Source organism: Mauremys reevesii, linkage group 1 (assembly GCF_016161935.1).
Source record: "Mauremys reevesii isolate NIE-2019 linkage group 1, ASM1616193v1, whole genome shotgun sequence".
In the NCBI taxonomy this organism is placed as follows: domain Eukaryota; kingdom Metazoa; phylum Chordata; order Testudines; family Geoemydidae; genus Mauremys; species Mauremys reevesii.
In genome coordinates, this window is record NC_052623.1 from 243400955 (window position 1) to 243419449 (window position 18495).

The 18495-nt window shown below is 41.5% G+C and overlaps 1 protein-coding gene across 2 annotated transcripts in view; it reads left to right on the top strand.

Moving 5' to 3' along the window:
- LOC120384529 (solute carrier organic anion transporter family member 1C1-like) overlaps window positions 1-11616 on the top strand; it is a 39507-nt gene extending 27891 nt beyond the window's left edge. For both annotated transcript variants that reach the window (XM_039503380.1, XM_039503388.1), the window contains exons 12-15: window positions 2019-2200; window positions 5484-5548; window positions 7402-7519; window positions 9366-11616. In XM_039503380.1, the coding sequence (XP_039359314.1) occupies window positions 2019-2200; window positions 5484-5548; window positions 7402-7519; window positions 9366-9588 (588 nt within the window). In that variant the 3' untranslated portion in view covers window positions 9589-11616. The remainder of the gene's footprint in view (window positions 1-2018; window positions 2201-5483; window positions 5549-7401; window positions 7520-9365) is intronic.
- The last annotated feature ends 6879 nt before the right edge of the window (window positions 11617-18495 follow it).

The following is an 18495-nucleotide window of genomic DNA, read 5'->3' on the forward strand; positions in this document are numbered from 1 at the left end:
TAAGGTCTGATATTCATTTGCACTTAGGGAAAGTTAAGGTGCGAGTCTAAATCTGTTCAATTAAATTGGGTACAAAAAGATATGTACATGCTCCATTTTAGTTCAGTTTAGTTTACATCAATTAGGAAGCAATTTAAGCTAAACCAAACTAAGTAATACACAAAACTGAAATAAGAGTGTCTACACAAGTGTTTGTATCAGTTTAAAAGCAATTTGAGATAAACCTGTGCAAATTTCAAGTAAGAAGGCCCTTGTACATCACACTGGTACAGTTGGCATATATTGCCTCAGGTGAAGAATGAAGTTTACATCTTGGAAAAGTTGCATGTCTATATTAGCATTTACAAAGGAGCTTGCCAATTAAACCCAAGTTATCTATCAGTTAACTCAGATTACAATAAGGCCACAAACCTGAGTCCTACCTATTATGAGTATGGTCAACATAATTGTGAAATAAGCAATGTAAGGTTAGGTGCTTGAAAGAAAATGTATGGCTAGGATTTTCAAAGCAGTGCAGGAGATTTAGCTCAGCATCGCCGTTGAAATTATATCCCTGTATTGCTCTGAAAATCTCATCTGGTAAATTGTTCTGGGAAGTGGTGAATGTGAGAAGAAAACTTTCAAATCTAATCTGTGATAAACTCAACAGAATTTTTATGATATCACCTAACAATTATAAAATACAAGGCAATACTTTCCAACTTGGCATCATCTAAATTTATATTCCTAGGCACCTAAATAAGAGTGCTGGGTTTCAGAGGTGTTGAGCACCCAAAACTTCTACTGACTTCAATAGCCACCTATAATTGAGTGTCCACCCCACTCAAGGTAAAGTGAGGTTAAGGGGGAGGGGATAGCTCAGTGGTTTGAGCATTGGCCTGTTAAACCCAGGATTGTGAGTTCAATCCTTGAGGGGGGCCACTTAAGGATCTGGTGCAAAAATTGGTCTTGCTAGTGAAGGCAGGGGGCTGGACTTGATGACCTTTCAAGGTCCCTTCCAGTTCTAGGAGATTAGTATATCTCCAATTATTACCTTACCTTTAGGTCCATTAATATGATAGGCTGCACCCAGGAAAGAACCAGGGATTGTAAAGTTAATCTAGCTGAGAAGGAATAGATGGGGCTGGTAAAGGCCAGAATCTGTAGTCACTGCCTGGGAGAAGGGAGTGTGTTAAATAATCTGCTGACATTCCCTGGGAGGAAGGAATTTGTTTTGATAAACCCAGCCAGGGCACAAGTCAGAAGATAAAAGCAGAAAAGTAGGAAGGAGTCCAGGGGAAACAGCAACAGGGTCTGGGTGTAAGCACACCACTGTCGCTGGACATAGGGTCTCAGGACTGGAGCCCGGAGTATTGGGTGGGCCTGGGTTCCCCTACCAGTCACTGAGCAAAGTGGCTTAGACTGGGCAGTGGAGACAAAGACTTCATGGGACAGTTTTCTAGGGGGGACTTTGATACCCAGGAAGAGGAAAACTATACTGACCTGGCTGGAGAGAGGACCCTGAGTCCCAGAAAGAGAGGGAAGGGCCATGGTGTGAGGAAAGAGATGTCAGACCTAGAAGGAGCTAATCCCTAAACATCCAGGAGGATGCTCCCTAGTGCTGAGTAAACCACACAGGCCGCTTTTATTTAGGTCCCTAATATAAATTTAGGTACCCACATTTGAATATTTAGGCCCTTAGTAATCTATACTTACTTATGTACTTTAGATGGCCCCCAAAACGTATATATGAACAACCTAGAACTTTAACCCATATTTAACCTAAACACAGAATTTCATACTCCAGTACAGTAATAGCATGGATGCCTAAACTGGATTCACAGCAGGTTTATGTCACTGGAGCAATGCAAAGCAGCTGACACATACAGGGTAAGCTGGCCCGCAGTCTTCAAAGCATTTGGGGGTCCTCTATTCCCATATGAAATACACTGTATTTTTAACTATCATCAGAAGTCTAGATGCTTGGAAATCTATGAGTGCTCATGAAATAAGTGAGTCATCTCATCTTTCTCTTTCAGGTGTTTCACAACTGCAGCTGTGTGCAAGTTGAAGGGTTTGAGAGTGGCAATTTCTCTGCAGTTCTGGGACAGTGCCAAAGAGAAAGCTGTACTAAAACATTTCCCTATTTTTTGGCATTACTGAGCACATGTGCACTTATTTTAGCTTTGGGAGGCACTCCTACATACATGATTATGTTTAGGTAAAATACTTTACCTTGACCTTGACCATAAAGTTTTGGGCAAACAGAAAAAAAGTATTAATGTACCATTCTGTCACTTCATTTCTGCTTTGAAGAATGAAATTCTAATCTCAGAGAGACAGTGCATGTTTCTGCTCTTCCTACAAAATCCACCCCTGTGCAAAGGGCCAGCAAAAGGCCAAGCCATCATTGGTCTCACTTAAACTCTATTTGGGACTTATGTGGTGGATTGGATAGGCCTTGTTCTGACAACCCTCTCCACTTAATTATGGCCGGGGGCGGGGAGGGTGGGAAGAAGGAAGGGAGTATTAGTCAGTAGTCAGAGCAATGGATTCTTTTTCTGACTCTGTGCATGACCTTAGCAAAGTCACTTAATTTCTCTGTACCCAAGTTAACCCATTTGTAAAATGGCTATAATACCTACTTCACATAGGGATTTCTGAGAAAGAACTCACCTTTATAAAGTGGTTTACACAAGGCAAAGTGCTGTGCATCTGAGATTAGAATGGTCTGTATTGCTCTTTTACAGTTATATTTGTGGTTTTTGGTATACTTGAATTACTTCAATACACACCCTGAAATATCACATCTCCTATTTTATCTCAAGTTGGAACAAAATGAATAGTTCCAGCACCAATGAAAATTGACTGGTACAAAAAAACCAAAAACTCAAATACCAGTGCTCTTTAAACATAAAAGTAAAACTAAAACTGTTTCCCTTACTTACCAAAGTCTGTTTCTGTTCATTCATAAACATAGATTATAATCTTAAATTATTGGTGCACAGCACCACTTGCTGCTTCATTTGTGGTGATTTTAAATGCCACAGTTCTCACCACCTGTGTGGATTAGAATCTGTTACAGCTAAACTGCTGTAATTATGATGTATTCCACTGGCTCCCCATTCATTTTAGGAACCAGTTTGAAACTGCCTTCTTTTCTCTATTGACTTGCTTTAATTCACCTGATGGATTGGCTATGATGTCACTGCCTAAAAAGATACGTTTTTACACTGAGATAGCTAACAAACTAATTATCTCACTGTAAAATCCTAGTGGAGTTGAGGCACAGGTAGGTTTTCCCTTGATGTAGCTGTGACAGTTCACGGCAACTGCATCTGTATTCCCCCAGCATGGTCCAGATAGGGTATTCACTCTAGGCTCCCAGCTGTCATCTATCTTGGGCAGAAACCCATGTCTCTTGCCTATCTGATTGGAATTCTTCCAGACTTCACAGTTCCCTGCCTAAACTGAGTTCCTCAGCAAGCCAGACTGCCTAAACTGGCCTGCATTTGTGTTTTGCTCTCTCCTCAGAGGTTATCAACAGTTGTAATTGCCTACAGTTATAAGTTGCCACATAGCTCTTTCTAAGCAAGCACATTTATTCTTAAGGTGAAAGCATTACAGAGAAACAATATTTAAAACAATAAAAAAACCCTTATATGCTAATCAGCTTACTAGAGATCACTCCCAACTCCAAAAAGGGCTCTGGTAGGTGGTCAGTTCTTCAAATCCCACCAATGCATTTTTGTGTGGTTACAATAACAGCTTTAGCTCAGAACAAGCACCACCTTCCTTTTCTACAGCTTGAGCCTTTGATCTTGTCCTCACGTAGCACGTGATCAGCAGACAGTGGTTCTCTTCTTGAGGCATAGCTTCAAAAGGTTGAATCCGGAGGTGAGAATTTGCATTCACCTTCCCCCACGGATTTCCTAGGAAATTCTCTTAACTTTGTTTATCCCAACTTTTACATTGGCCACATCTCCCCATTAGAGAAGTTACATAAAATCCCACCATAACACATAAACTTTGCATTCAATACAATGGACTCCAAAGAAACTTAAGCCTAATGCAAGAAGATATTTTTCAAGGATATTACAGGAAATTGCCCTATTGGTCACAGTAGCTAACTGAAGTCCCCCACCTGTGATTTACTGTGACTAGCTAGTTAGTTAGCGAGTTAGTTATTGCACTGTTTAAAATACATCTTTATGGAAATGTTCCTGTGCAGTGTGTTGCATGTATAAGCGAGGGTAAAAAGTTATTGGCAGGACAGGGAGTGCAGCAGGACCCAGTCATTTGCATGCTACACAGTCATTAAATTACTCCTGCCTAGCAGCAAGAGGAAGGCAAAAGGCAGCAGTATGTGATCAAGAGCCTCATTTGCATGCTGAAGATCACATTAAAGCCCATGTCTCCTCATATGCATCCAGGCCTTTCACCATTTGAGAGTAAAGGAACTGGCCCTTAAAGGGTGTGAGATTTAATACTTTTGAGTGCAGAAGACTTGATACTTAAACTTACTTGGGCCTAACTCCCAGTTACACTAGAGCCATCTTACACTGTTTGGGTAAACACCACCGTAAGGCCGCTGCACCAATATAGTTAAAGTGGTACAGTGCTTCCCAGAGAGGAAAAGGAGTAAGCACTGTAGCACTTTAAATGCTGCCTTTTGCCTTCCTCTTGCTGCCCCATAACTGCGTCTGCACCAAGGGGTGCACCAGTATAACTATCAGTAAAAATAATCACATACCCCGAACTGACATTTATACCACTACAAAAACTGTAAATGAGAATTGGTCCCATTTATTCCTGCACTTGTGCTGGAATGCAACACCATTGTACTCATTGCTCCATGCCCTGTTAGAATTAAAGGCTTTGTGTCTATTCCCTTCCCTATTTCTTCCAATTTGTACCAGCCCACAATCTTGCCACTTTCCGCTGTGATGTTCGCCACAATTACGGTCATCTCAAATGGCCTTCCTGTGTCTGCCTCAGCAACTTTCCAGCCCCTTTAAGTGTCATCTGAAACGCTCTCTCCATACCCCTGCTATGCCTCATACGTTTGCTGTGCCTCAGGCCCTGAGACAGTAACACCTGTTAACTTTAACCACATGAGTTGTCCCATTGAATTCAATGGGAGAACTCAGGGCTAAGTGTCTGGCTGGCTCAGCTCCTTAACAGTATTATGAGAGAATGTTTGCTTTTCTTTCCTCATATGATGTCTTCACGTATATTTTTACACCATACACTTGATTGGCTGAAAGCCTGCTCCTACTCCTATTTAGATCAATGCTGCTTCTGCACTCATCTCAAATGAAACCTTTGAACAGTGTTTTCCATTATAGCTTGTATGCAATATGGTATATAAAAAAGTTGTGTGGCACTCATTACAATGGAGCATATATGTATGTGCACAGTGTAGATGCTGGCAAAACTGCATTATCTTAAGTGCTTTTCCTATGAATATAAAATTAATGTGATCTTGTCCTCCTACTTTTTAGATCTGTTTCACCAGATTTGAAATCATTTGCTGTTGGCATTGATGCTTTGTGTGGAAGAATACTAGGTAAAAATTTTTGTTTTGTTTTTTGTTCATCTTTATTCCTCTTGGGATTTAAATAGAACGCAATAGAGTACACCAAGTTGTCTTAGGTCCATACGTCCTTGTTCTATGTCAGAACCAAAACAAACAAACAAACACCCAAACCCTTCAAAAAATGTGATTTCGTGAAATTTGTAGAGCGTATTGAATATGTCCCACCTCAATATGCTTCATAGGTATGTCCTAGCGCATGATGATGTAATATGTTTGTCTGTTTAAACAATCTATGTAATGAAAGAGTCAGGGAAAAAGAGGGGATTGAACTGCAGTGGTTTTTTTTGTTTTATTCATGTAGGCAGGCACCTGGGGATTATGATTTGGTGTTTCAGACTTTAAAATGGGATAAGATTACGCAGCCCTAAAGGAGCTGGATCTCCAAGTACTCTCTCCCCTACAACCACGTCCCCACAGCTTCCATGTGCTCTGTCTACCTCCTCCTCCCCGTTACTGTCACGAGGATCTCCCTCTGCTCCCATCCCTGCCTTATCTGACTGTTGAAGGAACCCATTTCCAAATGAGCTCTCACTGGGCTATTTTCATATTTTTTTTAAAGAAATTTTCCTTACAAAGCTGAATGCAGATCATTGTAAACTGTGATTGATTTTTGCTTTGAAAATGGAAGTGTTTGGCAGTCAGTCAAGAAATGGTTTAGGCCCCAGTTCAGCAAAGTACATGCATAAGCGCCTGAAGTCAATGGGTATGTCTACACTGCAAAAAAAAACAAAAAAACCCAATGCCGAGTCTCAGAATGGAGGTCAATTGGGGCTTGGCTTGCAGGGCTAAAAATTGCGATGTAGACATTCTCACTTGGGTTAAAGCCTGCGCTCTGAAACCTGGTGAGAGGGGAGGGTCTTGGAACCTGGGCTCTAGCCCAAACCAGAATGTCTACACTGCTGTTTTTAGCCTCTCAGCCACAAACCCATGCACCAAGTCAATTGGTCTGGGCTCTGAGACTCAGTACCATGGGTTTTTCTTCACAGAGTAGGCATACCCAATGAGACTTAAGCACATGCTTAAAGTTAAGTATGTACTTAAGTGTTTTGCTCAACTGAGCTCTAGCACTGATCTATTATAATTACATAGCTTTAATAGATACAGTGATGTACATGGGTTGTGATGAATTGTGACACACAAATGAAAACCAGGAACAGACTGATGCTTGAGAGAATGTGAAGAAGAGGACCTTAAAACTCTTTCTGAGAGAGAGGCAAAAAACTGACAAAGTGGAATCATTACTTTCTTTTCTTATTTGGGAGTGTGAGATGGTTGGGACTCACCACCACAGCACCTCCTGCTGGTTACATCCAGGAATTAGCTCAGTTCATGGGGAGCGCCCTCTGCTGATGGTGTCCTATCCATCATCTGTTCCTCACTGGTGTCTGGACCCGCATTGCTTCCCACTCAGCAGCATCCTCTTCAGGACATTGCCCTCTGGCAGTGCCCACTGCTCTGGTCTCACCCCCTTCCAGGGGTCTGGTGTTATCAGCAGTCCTTCTTTGCGCCCCAGCCACCGTGGTCAATCACACGCCCAAAGTCTAACTCCTAGTGTCAGGGGTACGGTGCAGTCTACTATCACCAAATCCACTGGCTAGGTGTTCGTGCAAGAGGGAAGTGGGGGGCCCAGGCCCACCCTCTACACTGGGTCCCAACCCAGGGACCCTTCCATGGCAGCCTTCCTGCTCTCCTTCTCTCCCCTTGTAAGCCTCTCTCCCTGGGCTACTTCCCCTTTGGCCCCTTTGCACTAGCTAGGCCCTTCCCTCTAAGCTCTGTTATTGTTGTAACTTTACGCTCATTCTACTAATGTATTTTCGTTGCAGGTGGACTTCCAGCTCCTATTTATTTTGGAGCTTTGATAGATCAGACCTGCTTGAAATGGGGAACAAAGAGGTGTGGAGGATCAGGGTCTTGTAGAGTGTATGACACGAAAGCATTCAGGTGAGATAAAATTAAGAATAAAGGCTAAAAACAACAGGGAAAAGAATTTGGCTTAGCAAGCAGTGTTGACTTTAGAGTATTCAGAATCGCTCCTGTCTCCTGTTCTTCAATCAGCTGCAACTTCTAGCTTTTGAATTTTACTTTTTTGATGAAAAGTCAAAACTTTCTTCAGAACAAAAACCATTTCCCAAACACCTCTATTTCTCAGGGGGAAACAAGAAAGTCACAAAATTGAATGGACAATCTCAAAGCATCTAAACTTTGGCTAGGCCTTAAGAACAACGTTCTTTTGATTAGCTCTAACATATGAAATTGGAGAAGGTCTCTTCTTTACTCCTAAAGGTCATATTACCAAAGGTTGCATTTTTAATAGCTGTTAATTCAATCCTTAGAGCACTGAGGAACACTAATATTATGGCAATGGGAAATTGAGTTCAGTGGAGTCCTTTGTGTGCTAGGGGTTGGAAAAATGAGTGTCTATCACACACAATTTAGCTTAGGGTTTTCTTTACCACCCAACTGTGCCTTGGACCGGTTAAATGGCTAACACTTTTCTAAGGTGGCTGTTTCTATACAAGTAGAGTAAACGCTCCCTGGATAAACTGTTCTTTTCTAACTTGGCTTTTTAGTGTGGCTGTGAAGTGGTTTGGCTCAGATATAGAAAACAGGACTGAAGAACAAAGCGGGCGTTTTCAGGTTGATTCTGTCCTGTGCCAAAAACGCACTCAGTCCAGGAGAAAGGGGAGCATGGCAGTGCTGCCTGCAGTCCCTATGCCAGGCAGCTCCAAGTTGTGCCACTGATGGACACTATGGCAATAGAAGATAGGCCTAGCAGAACTAAGATGTGTGACTGATGTATGATCTATTGACAACCCTGCATCAGTAGAGGATTGGCACTGCAGATAGAGCTCTGCTCTGTTACACCCTCTCCCTGCCCCGACATACTCCCCAGGCTGGTTGGAGGGTGCCAAATGCAGCACCTTAACCCCCAGCAGGGAGCCCTTTCTCTGATGGAAATTATCAGATAGTTTATGGCCTCTTTGCAGCACCTGAACTGTGCAGAGCGGGAGTCCTAACACATCCCAGATCCTAGCCCTTAGTGTTGTGTTTGTGATTTAGCAGGATGCAGAGTGTCTCAGCAGTTTTTCATAAATGCATATTTTACATTTTACACTCCAATTCCAGTAAGGCCTGGTAAGTATTGACATTTTAGGGATCACCCAGACCTGTAAGAGGTTCTGTCACTATCTGTCATGTGACCATGGCTACCTTAATGCTCTGCTGCTATAGCTCAGAGCCCTGAAACCGGTAACCCGACCACAAGAATAAGGTCTCACCCTGGCTTCCACCTGCCTAGTTATTCCTTGCAGGGTGATCCCAAGAGCCCTTCTGGTCCCAAGTCTTCCCAAATCTGTCGCCACAAGTTTTTAACTATCAGACACTTGGATTTTTCCCCTCTGGTTCATCACCCCCAAATATGTGAAACCCGACCACCACCTCGTCCCCCAGATACCAGCTTTCTTTGGCCTCCACACAGCTTGCTCAACAGAGATCTGTTTGAGGTAAAAAATAAACAAAAGATTTCTTTAATAGAAAAACCACAGATTCAAAGAAGGGGAAGCAAACACATACAAGTTACACAGAAAATAAACATAATGGTGCAACCTCAGGCTTTACACTTACATATTAGATAAATTCCCTTTTCTGATACAAGATACCCATTGTCTTTGAACAGTTTCCCAGAATTACCGTCTCCCCCCCATTCTGTCTTTAGGGATGTGTTTGGACCCTGACTCTGTCTCAAGTCTCAATGATAGAAACATTCACGTTTTCATTTTTTTTCTAGAAATGTCTATCTTGGACTCATTGCAGGACTGAGAGCAGGATGTTGTTTCTTATATATAACGCTCTTCATTTTAATAATAAAACGATTCCGACCAGAGAGCAATGAGCTGATAGATTTGAAAAGTACAGAAGTATCATCCAGGAAGGGATCAACTAGTGTCAGTAAAAATGAAACTTTTCCTTGTGCAAAAGCTTTGGAGGCAAATGAAGAAACATGTCTGTGAAAAGGACACAGGCATTTTCTAACTCTGAATGCTCATGAGGAGGTTTTACAAGTGCAGCATAGGGCCAAATACTGAGGTCTACAGCTTTTTGGAATTGTGATGAAAAATTTTCACGTTTTAACCCCTCACCTCCCCCCTAAAAAGCAGGAAAAATGATGATTTTATTTTTGTGTTTTTTAAACAATTGTAAGGCTGGTTGAAATGTTTCCAATTTCAAAATTTTAATTAAAAAACAGGTGGGAAATTTAAAATAAAAAAAATGCACAACAACTCTCCTGTTTTTCAACCCGATCTATAGAAGTTCTAGCCCTGGGTCTGATCCTGAAATCCTTATTAAATCATATAATCCTTATATACTCAGTTGTTCTTCCTGAGTTCAATAGGCACACTCATACAAATGAGGATTACTAACATCAGTAAAGGTGATAGGGGTGGTCCCTCAGTCATCATTCAGGCAAAAGCCACCTTGACCTCAAACACTTCATGACACCTTCAGGATTTGGCTCAAACATTAACCAGTCAAAATAGACTGCAGAAGAAAGACTCTACTGTATTAGTTTTGAAGTACCTTTCAGTATTGAATCAAACCTTTTCTCATCATTAGTGTAATTATTCTGATCCTGTGCAATGAGGTGGCAGACACTGGAGTTACATTTCTTTGATTTATTTTTTAATTTTTTTTTTTAGAATTTTATCAATGTAAGTTTGTAATAATTGAAAGACTGCAGTATATATATTCGTCATCCCCCAATAAAGTGCCAAAAAAAGCCATTAAATAAAGTGCTAAAAGCTCTCAAATAGAGCTTCGGTGACATGCCAGAGAAGAGAGAACCTTAATAACAAACACGCCTATCATTTATTACTAAAATATCTCTTTAAAAAAATCATCACTACGTGAAGTGTGATGTCCCCCTGACAAAGACTGCTCTGTGACTTTTCAAAGGGAATGAATATCACTAATAAGAACAATTGGGGTAATTTGTCACCGCTGTTGCAGCATGTTGTGTCAAATGCTTAGGGGTTGTCTACACTCCAGAGCCTTTGCTGACAGAGCCCCCTAATGGAGATGCAGCATAGGCTGACAGGAGTTCTTCTACTGGCATAGTTATACCACCTCCCCGAACAACATTAGCTAAGCCAGAAGCAGCATTCTTCTGTTGGAGTACTCACGTCTACAGCAGGTGTCTTCTGAGCCACCATAGCTATGCTGGCAAAACTTTGTACTGTAGACCAAGTCTTGCTCTATTTTAGGGTTAAATCCTACTCTCCCCAGGCTCTATGCCCAGCTCGAGGAGCCGGGAGAACCATGGATGACTGGATTGGAATAAACTTTTCCATACCTTGGGCTATAGTTTATAGAAAATGAAAGGACGCTCAACACATCTAAAAATGAGCTCTTTCTGTTTCCCCTACGTGGGAGAAATAATGCGTGGCACCCCATACTCAAAGAGCCTTTGGTCCTGTGCTTCCACCAACGCTCCCACCAGTCTGGCTGTAAACAAAAGCACAGGAAGCACCCATGACATGGCACACATGCTGGTCACCTGTGTGAGATCTCCTCAAATTTTGGTCCTGGGCAGAAGAATTGCCCCAGGTTTGCTGCTCACAGAATTAAACCAACATGTTCAGACTTTGGGATTCTTTTATAAAGGGACGTTTGACTTCAGGTTACAATCAGATAAAAGAAAACAGGCTGTTTCATGTGTTGGAATATAAACACTATATTAGCACAAACTATATCAGCATTAGAGATGGACCTGAATCAAAATCCCAGATTCAAACACCCTTGAACTTTCAGGGATTCAAAATCAGTGGGCCTCATTCTCCTCATGCTTACATTGATGCAATTGCATTGACTTCTCTCGAGTTACCCCTGCTTTACACTCTGCAAAGGAGAAGCATCTTAGGCCCTGTTACTTGAATCTGAACATAGTGGCTTGAACTGAGCTTGGTCTACATGCAATTCATTTTACTTTTTGGGGTGATAAATTAAAATATGTTGATTCCTGGTGATCAGTGAATGCATGCGGCACGATGTTTTGTTTATATATTAATAAAGTATTTTTGACAAAACAAGAACACTGTTGGCACGCTCTTATTTTACTTTTCGCGGTAGGGTCTGTTTTGTTGAAGATAAAGCACTAGGTCAGGCTAGGCGTGGGGTCTGGGTCAGACGTGGAGATCCAAGACTAAATCTGAACATTTATATGTTTCCATGTTCTGATTGCCATGTGATATGTCTGCCAGGAAGTTTTAAAAACAAATGCAGCTCCCGAGACCATGATCCAAAAATAGTTCCCACAATAATGGATGCTTGAGTCACTCTGGTAGAACTCCCTCCACAAAGCCAAATAAAAATATGGTTTTCTTCTCTAATTCTTAACAGCATTAATGTGTTCACATTACACATATTCTGCTTGTTTTCAGGTGTCACAAAGTTCACCTGGATAGCGTAACCCTAAGCCACTCTTGTTGCTCTCTTCCATTTTCCATCGGCTTTTATTACCCCTTTCATTTCCTGAATGTGCAGGAGGGTGCGGATTGCACAATATTCTGATGTGCAGAAGCCAATAATGTTCTTTCCTATGCTGATTTAAATCAACTGTAATTCCACTGAAGTTACCTCAGTGTAAATTAGATTAGACTCAGACCAACTCTCTCAAAACTTGATTTTCCAAAGTGGTAGCAGGTCTGGCCCTGATCCAGCAAAAGCACTTATGCACGTTCACAACTTTAAAGCACATGAATATAGTAGTGCAGTCACAGATAGACAGAGTTTACCCACTTCCCCTTTGGACTGCATGGGGTTTAGTTGAAGCATTTACTCACTTTTGGTTTTTTAAACACCACTCCACCATTGCATAAACAGTCCCATCGAGTTCAGTGGGACTACTCATGCCCTGACAGTGAAGCATACACCTAAGTGCTTTGCTGGATTGTGGCTAGAGTGCTTAACACTGCACATGATCACACCTTGATTAGTACAAGGTGGAATTATGCTTATTTTTTAAAAATAGGTTTCTTTCTACACATCAGAGGAATCTGCAAAGCAGTCATTGCTCTTTGAGATAACATCGATATTTGTAGCTCCTCCTTTCTGTCCCACATTTTCTATGGGGCTGCAATCTCCTGTGTGATAATATATCTTCACCATCATAAAAACAGGCAAGCTAAGAAATAGAAAGGTGCCCTTATATGTGAAGCCAGGCCTCTGTAGGTATACCTGGGAACAGAGATCAGAAACAAAAGACTGTCCACACATCTTTCTTTATAGCACAGATTCCTTGCTGATGTACATCAGAGTAGTCCCACTGAAGTCAATGGAGTTATGCTGCTTTGCAGCAACTGAGAAGCTGCTTGAACTGTGGTATTCTTATCAGCCAGAGTAAAACTTAGGACCTGAATCTTGGGTTTGGCAGAACTATGCTCAGCACAGGAGGTGGGAGATGGAACAGGTGGAAATGTGGCTTTACACCAATTTGGTGCCCAGTGTATGTTAGAAGACCCAGAAGGCTGCTCTAGCTTAAGCCCAGATACCCTTAGTTCCCAGGTGGCTGTTCTGGCAGCTGAGAATTGCCAACATGGAGACATGCTCCAGCCATGCCCTTGTTCACCTGTCCACGCTTCCTATGCAGAGGGCCAGTAGCTGAGTGGCCAGGTATATGCCAAAGAGTGAGTCCATAATATCGCCTTTAATTGTTATTATCAAGGCCCTCTGAAAATAGCCATGGAAGAGAGGAACTTACTCCAATAGATAATGCAGCCTTCACTTTAGAATTTCTTGACTTTTAAATGTGTAAGAAAAGCAGCTGTAATGACCTATGACAATTAATACGTATCTTCATGTGAAATTTCCAAGATGTTTGCGAAAAAGAGAAAAAGCCCACACATTAGAATCATCCTACAAGCTCCTCGACCCCCACAGATTTTGCTTCCCTATTTTAAGCAAGTTCTGTCTACCAAAGCACAAAAATAAACCAGGGCTGGAATTCCAGCTGTAGCGAAACAAGCAACAAACGTGTCAAGATGTCAAATTAAATTTCAAAAGCACTAGTACAAAAATAGCAGAGTGAAAGTATTCAAACAGGTTCAGTCTGTTGGAGTTTGAAATACATCAAATGTTGCAAGAAAGTTCTTTTGCTTAGCTATGGTTTGGAGCATGCTCAAAGTTCTCTCTAATCTAGATTATTAAGAAAAATTCTGTGTCACACATTTTAGTTTAATTGAGTAATTAACTGAATATATAATTGTGACGTTCCCCTCTGGTGTTGTCTGGACCATAGATGGAGGTGGAAGAGAGAGGAAGAGCATGGCAAATGTCTCTTCCTTTTATCATGTCCTTTCCTCCCTCTTGAGCAACCTTGAGCAATTCCCCTGGTGTGGCCTCATGCAGGTGAGTCATTGCATTGTAGCTCCCTTGCTAGACAATGGCTGTTGCTGGGTTGTTTGACACTCCTCCCGGGCATTGGTTACTTTCCCTGCTGTTGCCCCTGGGGAGCTAATATCTGGCTGATTCATCCAGTTTACAGCATGTTTTAGTGACAACCATACTACACAATTCTCATAACTTCATACGCATTAATGATACACAGATATGGATAGAGAAATGACTTTCATCAGATCATAACCTTTTCCCTGATACCTCACAAAGCATGCTTTATACATACGATCATGATTATATGAAGATGAGGAATATGGGGGTTACAGCGCACTCCACCAAGGTATAGAATGTTACAATTATATATATGTAACATTAAAAGAGTTAATTCTTGTATCCTTACCCATTAAATCATAAAATAATTATAACTCAAAATCATTAAAATCCTCTTCTATCATTCAAAAACCCTGGCTCATATTCATGCTCATGCACATTTTGAGGCACAACCGAAACCCCTATATAGAAGGCCTCGCATCAGGAAAGTTTCCCTAGTAAGGAAGAACTCCTCAAGCACAAAGCATGTGCTTACATCACATTCCTGCATCTTTTTAGTTTAGATATGGAAGCTAGACAACTTTTAAAATATTTAATACTATGCAATTTGGCCTAAATTTTCAAGTGGGTGCCTAACTGAAGAAACATTAAAGGAGCCTGATTTTTCAGAAAATACTGAGCACTGACCCTTTGAAAAATTTGTGCCTTTAAGCTGTCTCAAGTTGGGCACCCAAAAACTGAAGCACCAGTTACTAGTCATGTCTGACAATATGTTTTCATGTATGCCCATATTTGATTAAACCACAGTTGTTTTTTTCAGCTTATTATGCAGAATTACTTTATGCATGTAACTCCCAAGGCCCTGATTCAGGAAAACATTCCTGTGCAGGGCAGCACTTTAGCGTACATTTATGTCCTAGTGATTTAAGTGCTACCCTGAATACAGGTGGACATGAGCACATGCTTAAGTGTTTTCCTGAATCTACACCACACGGTTACTTTAGATCCCATTTATTAGTAACGGATGATTGGTATCCAGAAGTCACACACTCTACTGAAAAGGCAGTCTGCAGCGTATATCAAATGGCAGCTACACAACTGATAGAGCCACAATACTTTCTTACTTAGAGTTCTCATCATCAGTGCATACATAATTTGCAAGCAATTTCAGAGCTGGATTGACACATCTCAAGCAGATACACAATCTAAGCAACAAAATCAATCTTGATAATACCTGTTTAAAACAGTTTGTCCTTGTTTAATGAAGAAACAGGGGAAGGAAATTAAACGGGAACTGAAACAGTCAAAAAATATGCACAAATTGATGTCAGCTATTCCAAACTAGTAAAGGAAGAAAGGGAGAAAATGTGATGGCTGCTTCTAGGGCATGATCCACAGCCTATTAACAATAATGGAAAGCCTACCATTGACATCAGAGGGCATCGACTCAAGCCCCTAAAATAAGCTTTACAGTATAACTACTCACAAACAGACTGAAACCCTCCCCCCCACCCAATTATCTTTCAATACCAAATTTCAATTAAAAAGATTAAGGTTAACTTTAAAAACAAGTGTTTTAGAAAAAAAATGGCTAAAATTAAAAATATTAAAGGAATAGTCAGGTTATAAAAGTCTGATATAAAAGGAACTAATTACCTTAGCAGCATTAGTAAAAGAAAAAAATCACTTGGCTTATTACAATTGAAATTATTTTGAAGCATGGCCTTTGCTTTTGAACATTCATGTTGTGTTTCTTTATTCTTGACACTTCACTCAGCCTGGACCATGCTAATAGCCTTGGCCCCCATCTCAGCAAAGTACTTAAATACCTGCTTACTTTGAGATAAAAGATAGAGTAACAGGAGCCTTTATTTTAAGGCCCCTGTGATTGAAAGCATCCCTTCATCCCCACTCTGGTATGATAATGGGCCTGATCCAAAGCCCAGTGAAAACCCTAGCAGATTTTCTATTGACTTCAGTGGGTATCGAATCAGGCCCAACGAGAGCTCTCTGCTTGTGTGACTGCAGCTGCAGTTGAGGTGTGCAAGTCCTTGCAAGAGTGTAAAGTGTAAATTCAATAGCATCTTATCATAAGACATTGCACACAATACAGTAAATATAAAAATAAGTATTAATTTTAATTTGACACAACTCTGGTGCTTACAAGAAGTGTCCTGTAACTTGGAGGACTGAATCATCTGTCTGAATGTCCTAGCTTTTGTAGGCTTAGGCCTCAATTCAGGTATGCACTGATGTCAGTGGGATTTAAGAACTTGTGTAATGTTAAGCAGATGATGATGTGCTTTCCTGAACAGGGACGTGGCCACAGCTGGGGGTGGGCGTGGGGCCAGGAGCGGAGCCCTGGGCAGGGGCTGGCAGCTGGGACCCCACATGCGGGGCCAAGAGCCGAGCCCTGTCTATGGGTCCTGGCATGGGGCCAGCAGCCAGGGAGTGGGGCTGGCGGCTCGGGCCCCAGGAGCAGAGCCCCAGGTGTGCGACCAGGAGTGGGGCACACTCCAGGAGTGGAGGGTGGGGCGGGCGGCAGCCAGGACCTGAGCTCCAGGTGAGATGAGGGGTTGGAAAGTGGAGTGGGGGCAGAGGGCGAGGAGCAGGGTGTAGGCATGAGAAACAGCCCCAGGTTTTATGCACAGAGCCAGTGGCTGGGGATCGGGGTCAGCAGCCCTGCACAGAACCTGGGGGTGCTGCAGCATCCCCCGCACCCATACTTCCCACGCCTATGTACAGATCCATTGTATTCCAAATCACAATCTAGCATGAAGTGCTTTGTGATAAGGCAACATTCCAAACTATTGATTAGTTGGGATCTCAACTGGTGTAAATTGACTTCAATGGAATTCTACCAATGGTGATACACAGATTTACACTAAATAAGAATCTGCCCCAAATGTTAAACAAATAGGGCTCGGTTTTGCAGTTAAGTAACTGCTCATTAACAGCAAATGCAGTTTTGGTTGTGTAAGGATCCTCTTCTAAAAAAATGTTACCTCCTTCCTTTCAAGATTATCCTTTTCCTCTTCTTCTCTCTCTTCTTTTGAAATGGACTATGTAAAAACTAATTGAGCAATAGAAAAAGCAAACAATGTTTGTCTGTCATTGATTGAATAAATTGTTGTTATATATAAACAAACACCTTGTTTAACATTGGGTAGTGAGTATACACTAGTTAAGCCCCTCATCTTCCTATAGAAGGATAAGAACTAACAGTTGGGGTTACTCTGTCCTATCAAACCCCAGTTCATAAAACAGTAACTTGCCAAAGGTTTATAGAGAGACATTTCTTTGCAGAATACTGGGGAAGGCTCTTACCATGTTCTGTCTTTGTCCTGTCAGAGCCTTGCATTTAGCAAGACAAGCTGACATGTACGTGATTCCTTTGTCTCCACAGACAGGATCCCACTGGTTTGTGGCACATTTGCAGTCAGAGCTGCAAACTGAAAATGAGTATTTTTCATGGTGCTTGATGGGGTTCCTACATGGAGTTCCACGTAATACATAAATAAGTTATTTCATTCCAACCTTGAGGCATCATCACATCCTTTTCTTGTAATAAGTCTCAAATTAATATTGGCTAAATGTGATGCTCCTCTTGGAACTTAGCAGGTACCAGAACAATAGGCAATTTTTAAAAAGGTCTATTTAAGACATTTGTGCAATTCCAAGACCATTTCAACACAGAGATGGGTGATACAACATTTATAAATCAGTCATTGTTTGACTGCAGCGCATATTCTTTATTGGCAGTCTGTGCTCTAGGACCCTGTCTAATTCTGAGAAAAGGCAACGTGAGTTTTTCTGTTGACTTAAATGGGAGCTGGATTTGTGAAAAGCTTTTTGGACTAAAGTCTCTAGCTTTCAAGTTAACATAATGCCCCTGGAATCACAGCAAATTTGATCAAAAGTAGAAAGGTGCACATTTTCAAGGAGAAGCCGGTCATAGTCCCTTTTTTGAGGTCATATGGCTGAGTCCAGAATTCGCAAGTTATATCCCCATCTCTGCCTCCAACTGTCCTTAATAATCTTTGCACTTATGGGGCACTTTGCCAAGTTAGGTCTCACAAACACCTCTGTGAGTTATGCAAATATTATTATCCCCATTTTCCGAGGCAGGAAAAGTGAGATTCAGAGACTTGCTCATGGGAGTGAGCTCACATGGAGCAATTTGCAGGATTGGGGCCTGAAAGAGAATGCATCAGCCTATTAAACTCAAAAAATCTATACTCTACGTTTCTGGAAGACAGGGCCAAATCAGAACTCAGCTCCACTGTGTGTTTTGGGTAGACCTGGACCCTGTTACAATTTTGGTTCCAAATTTCTCTGTTCAGGGCCAGCTCTAGTCGTAACCGTAATTTAAAAATCACTGTGAGGCATTCAGCTGATGGATATGCATGATATTCCTGCTACCAGTGAAGGATAGGGACATTTACTATCTGTGTAACGAGGAGTTTCCATAACCA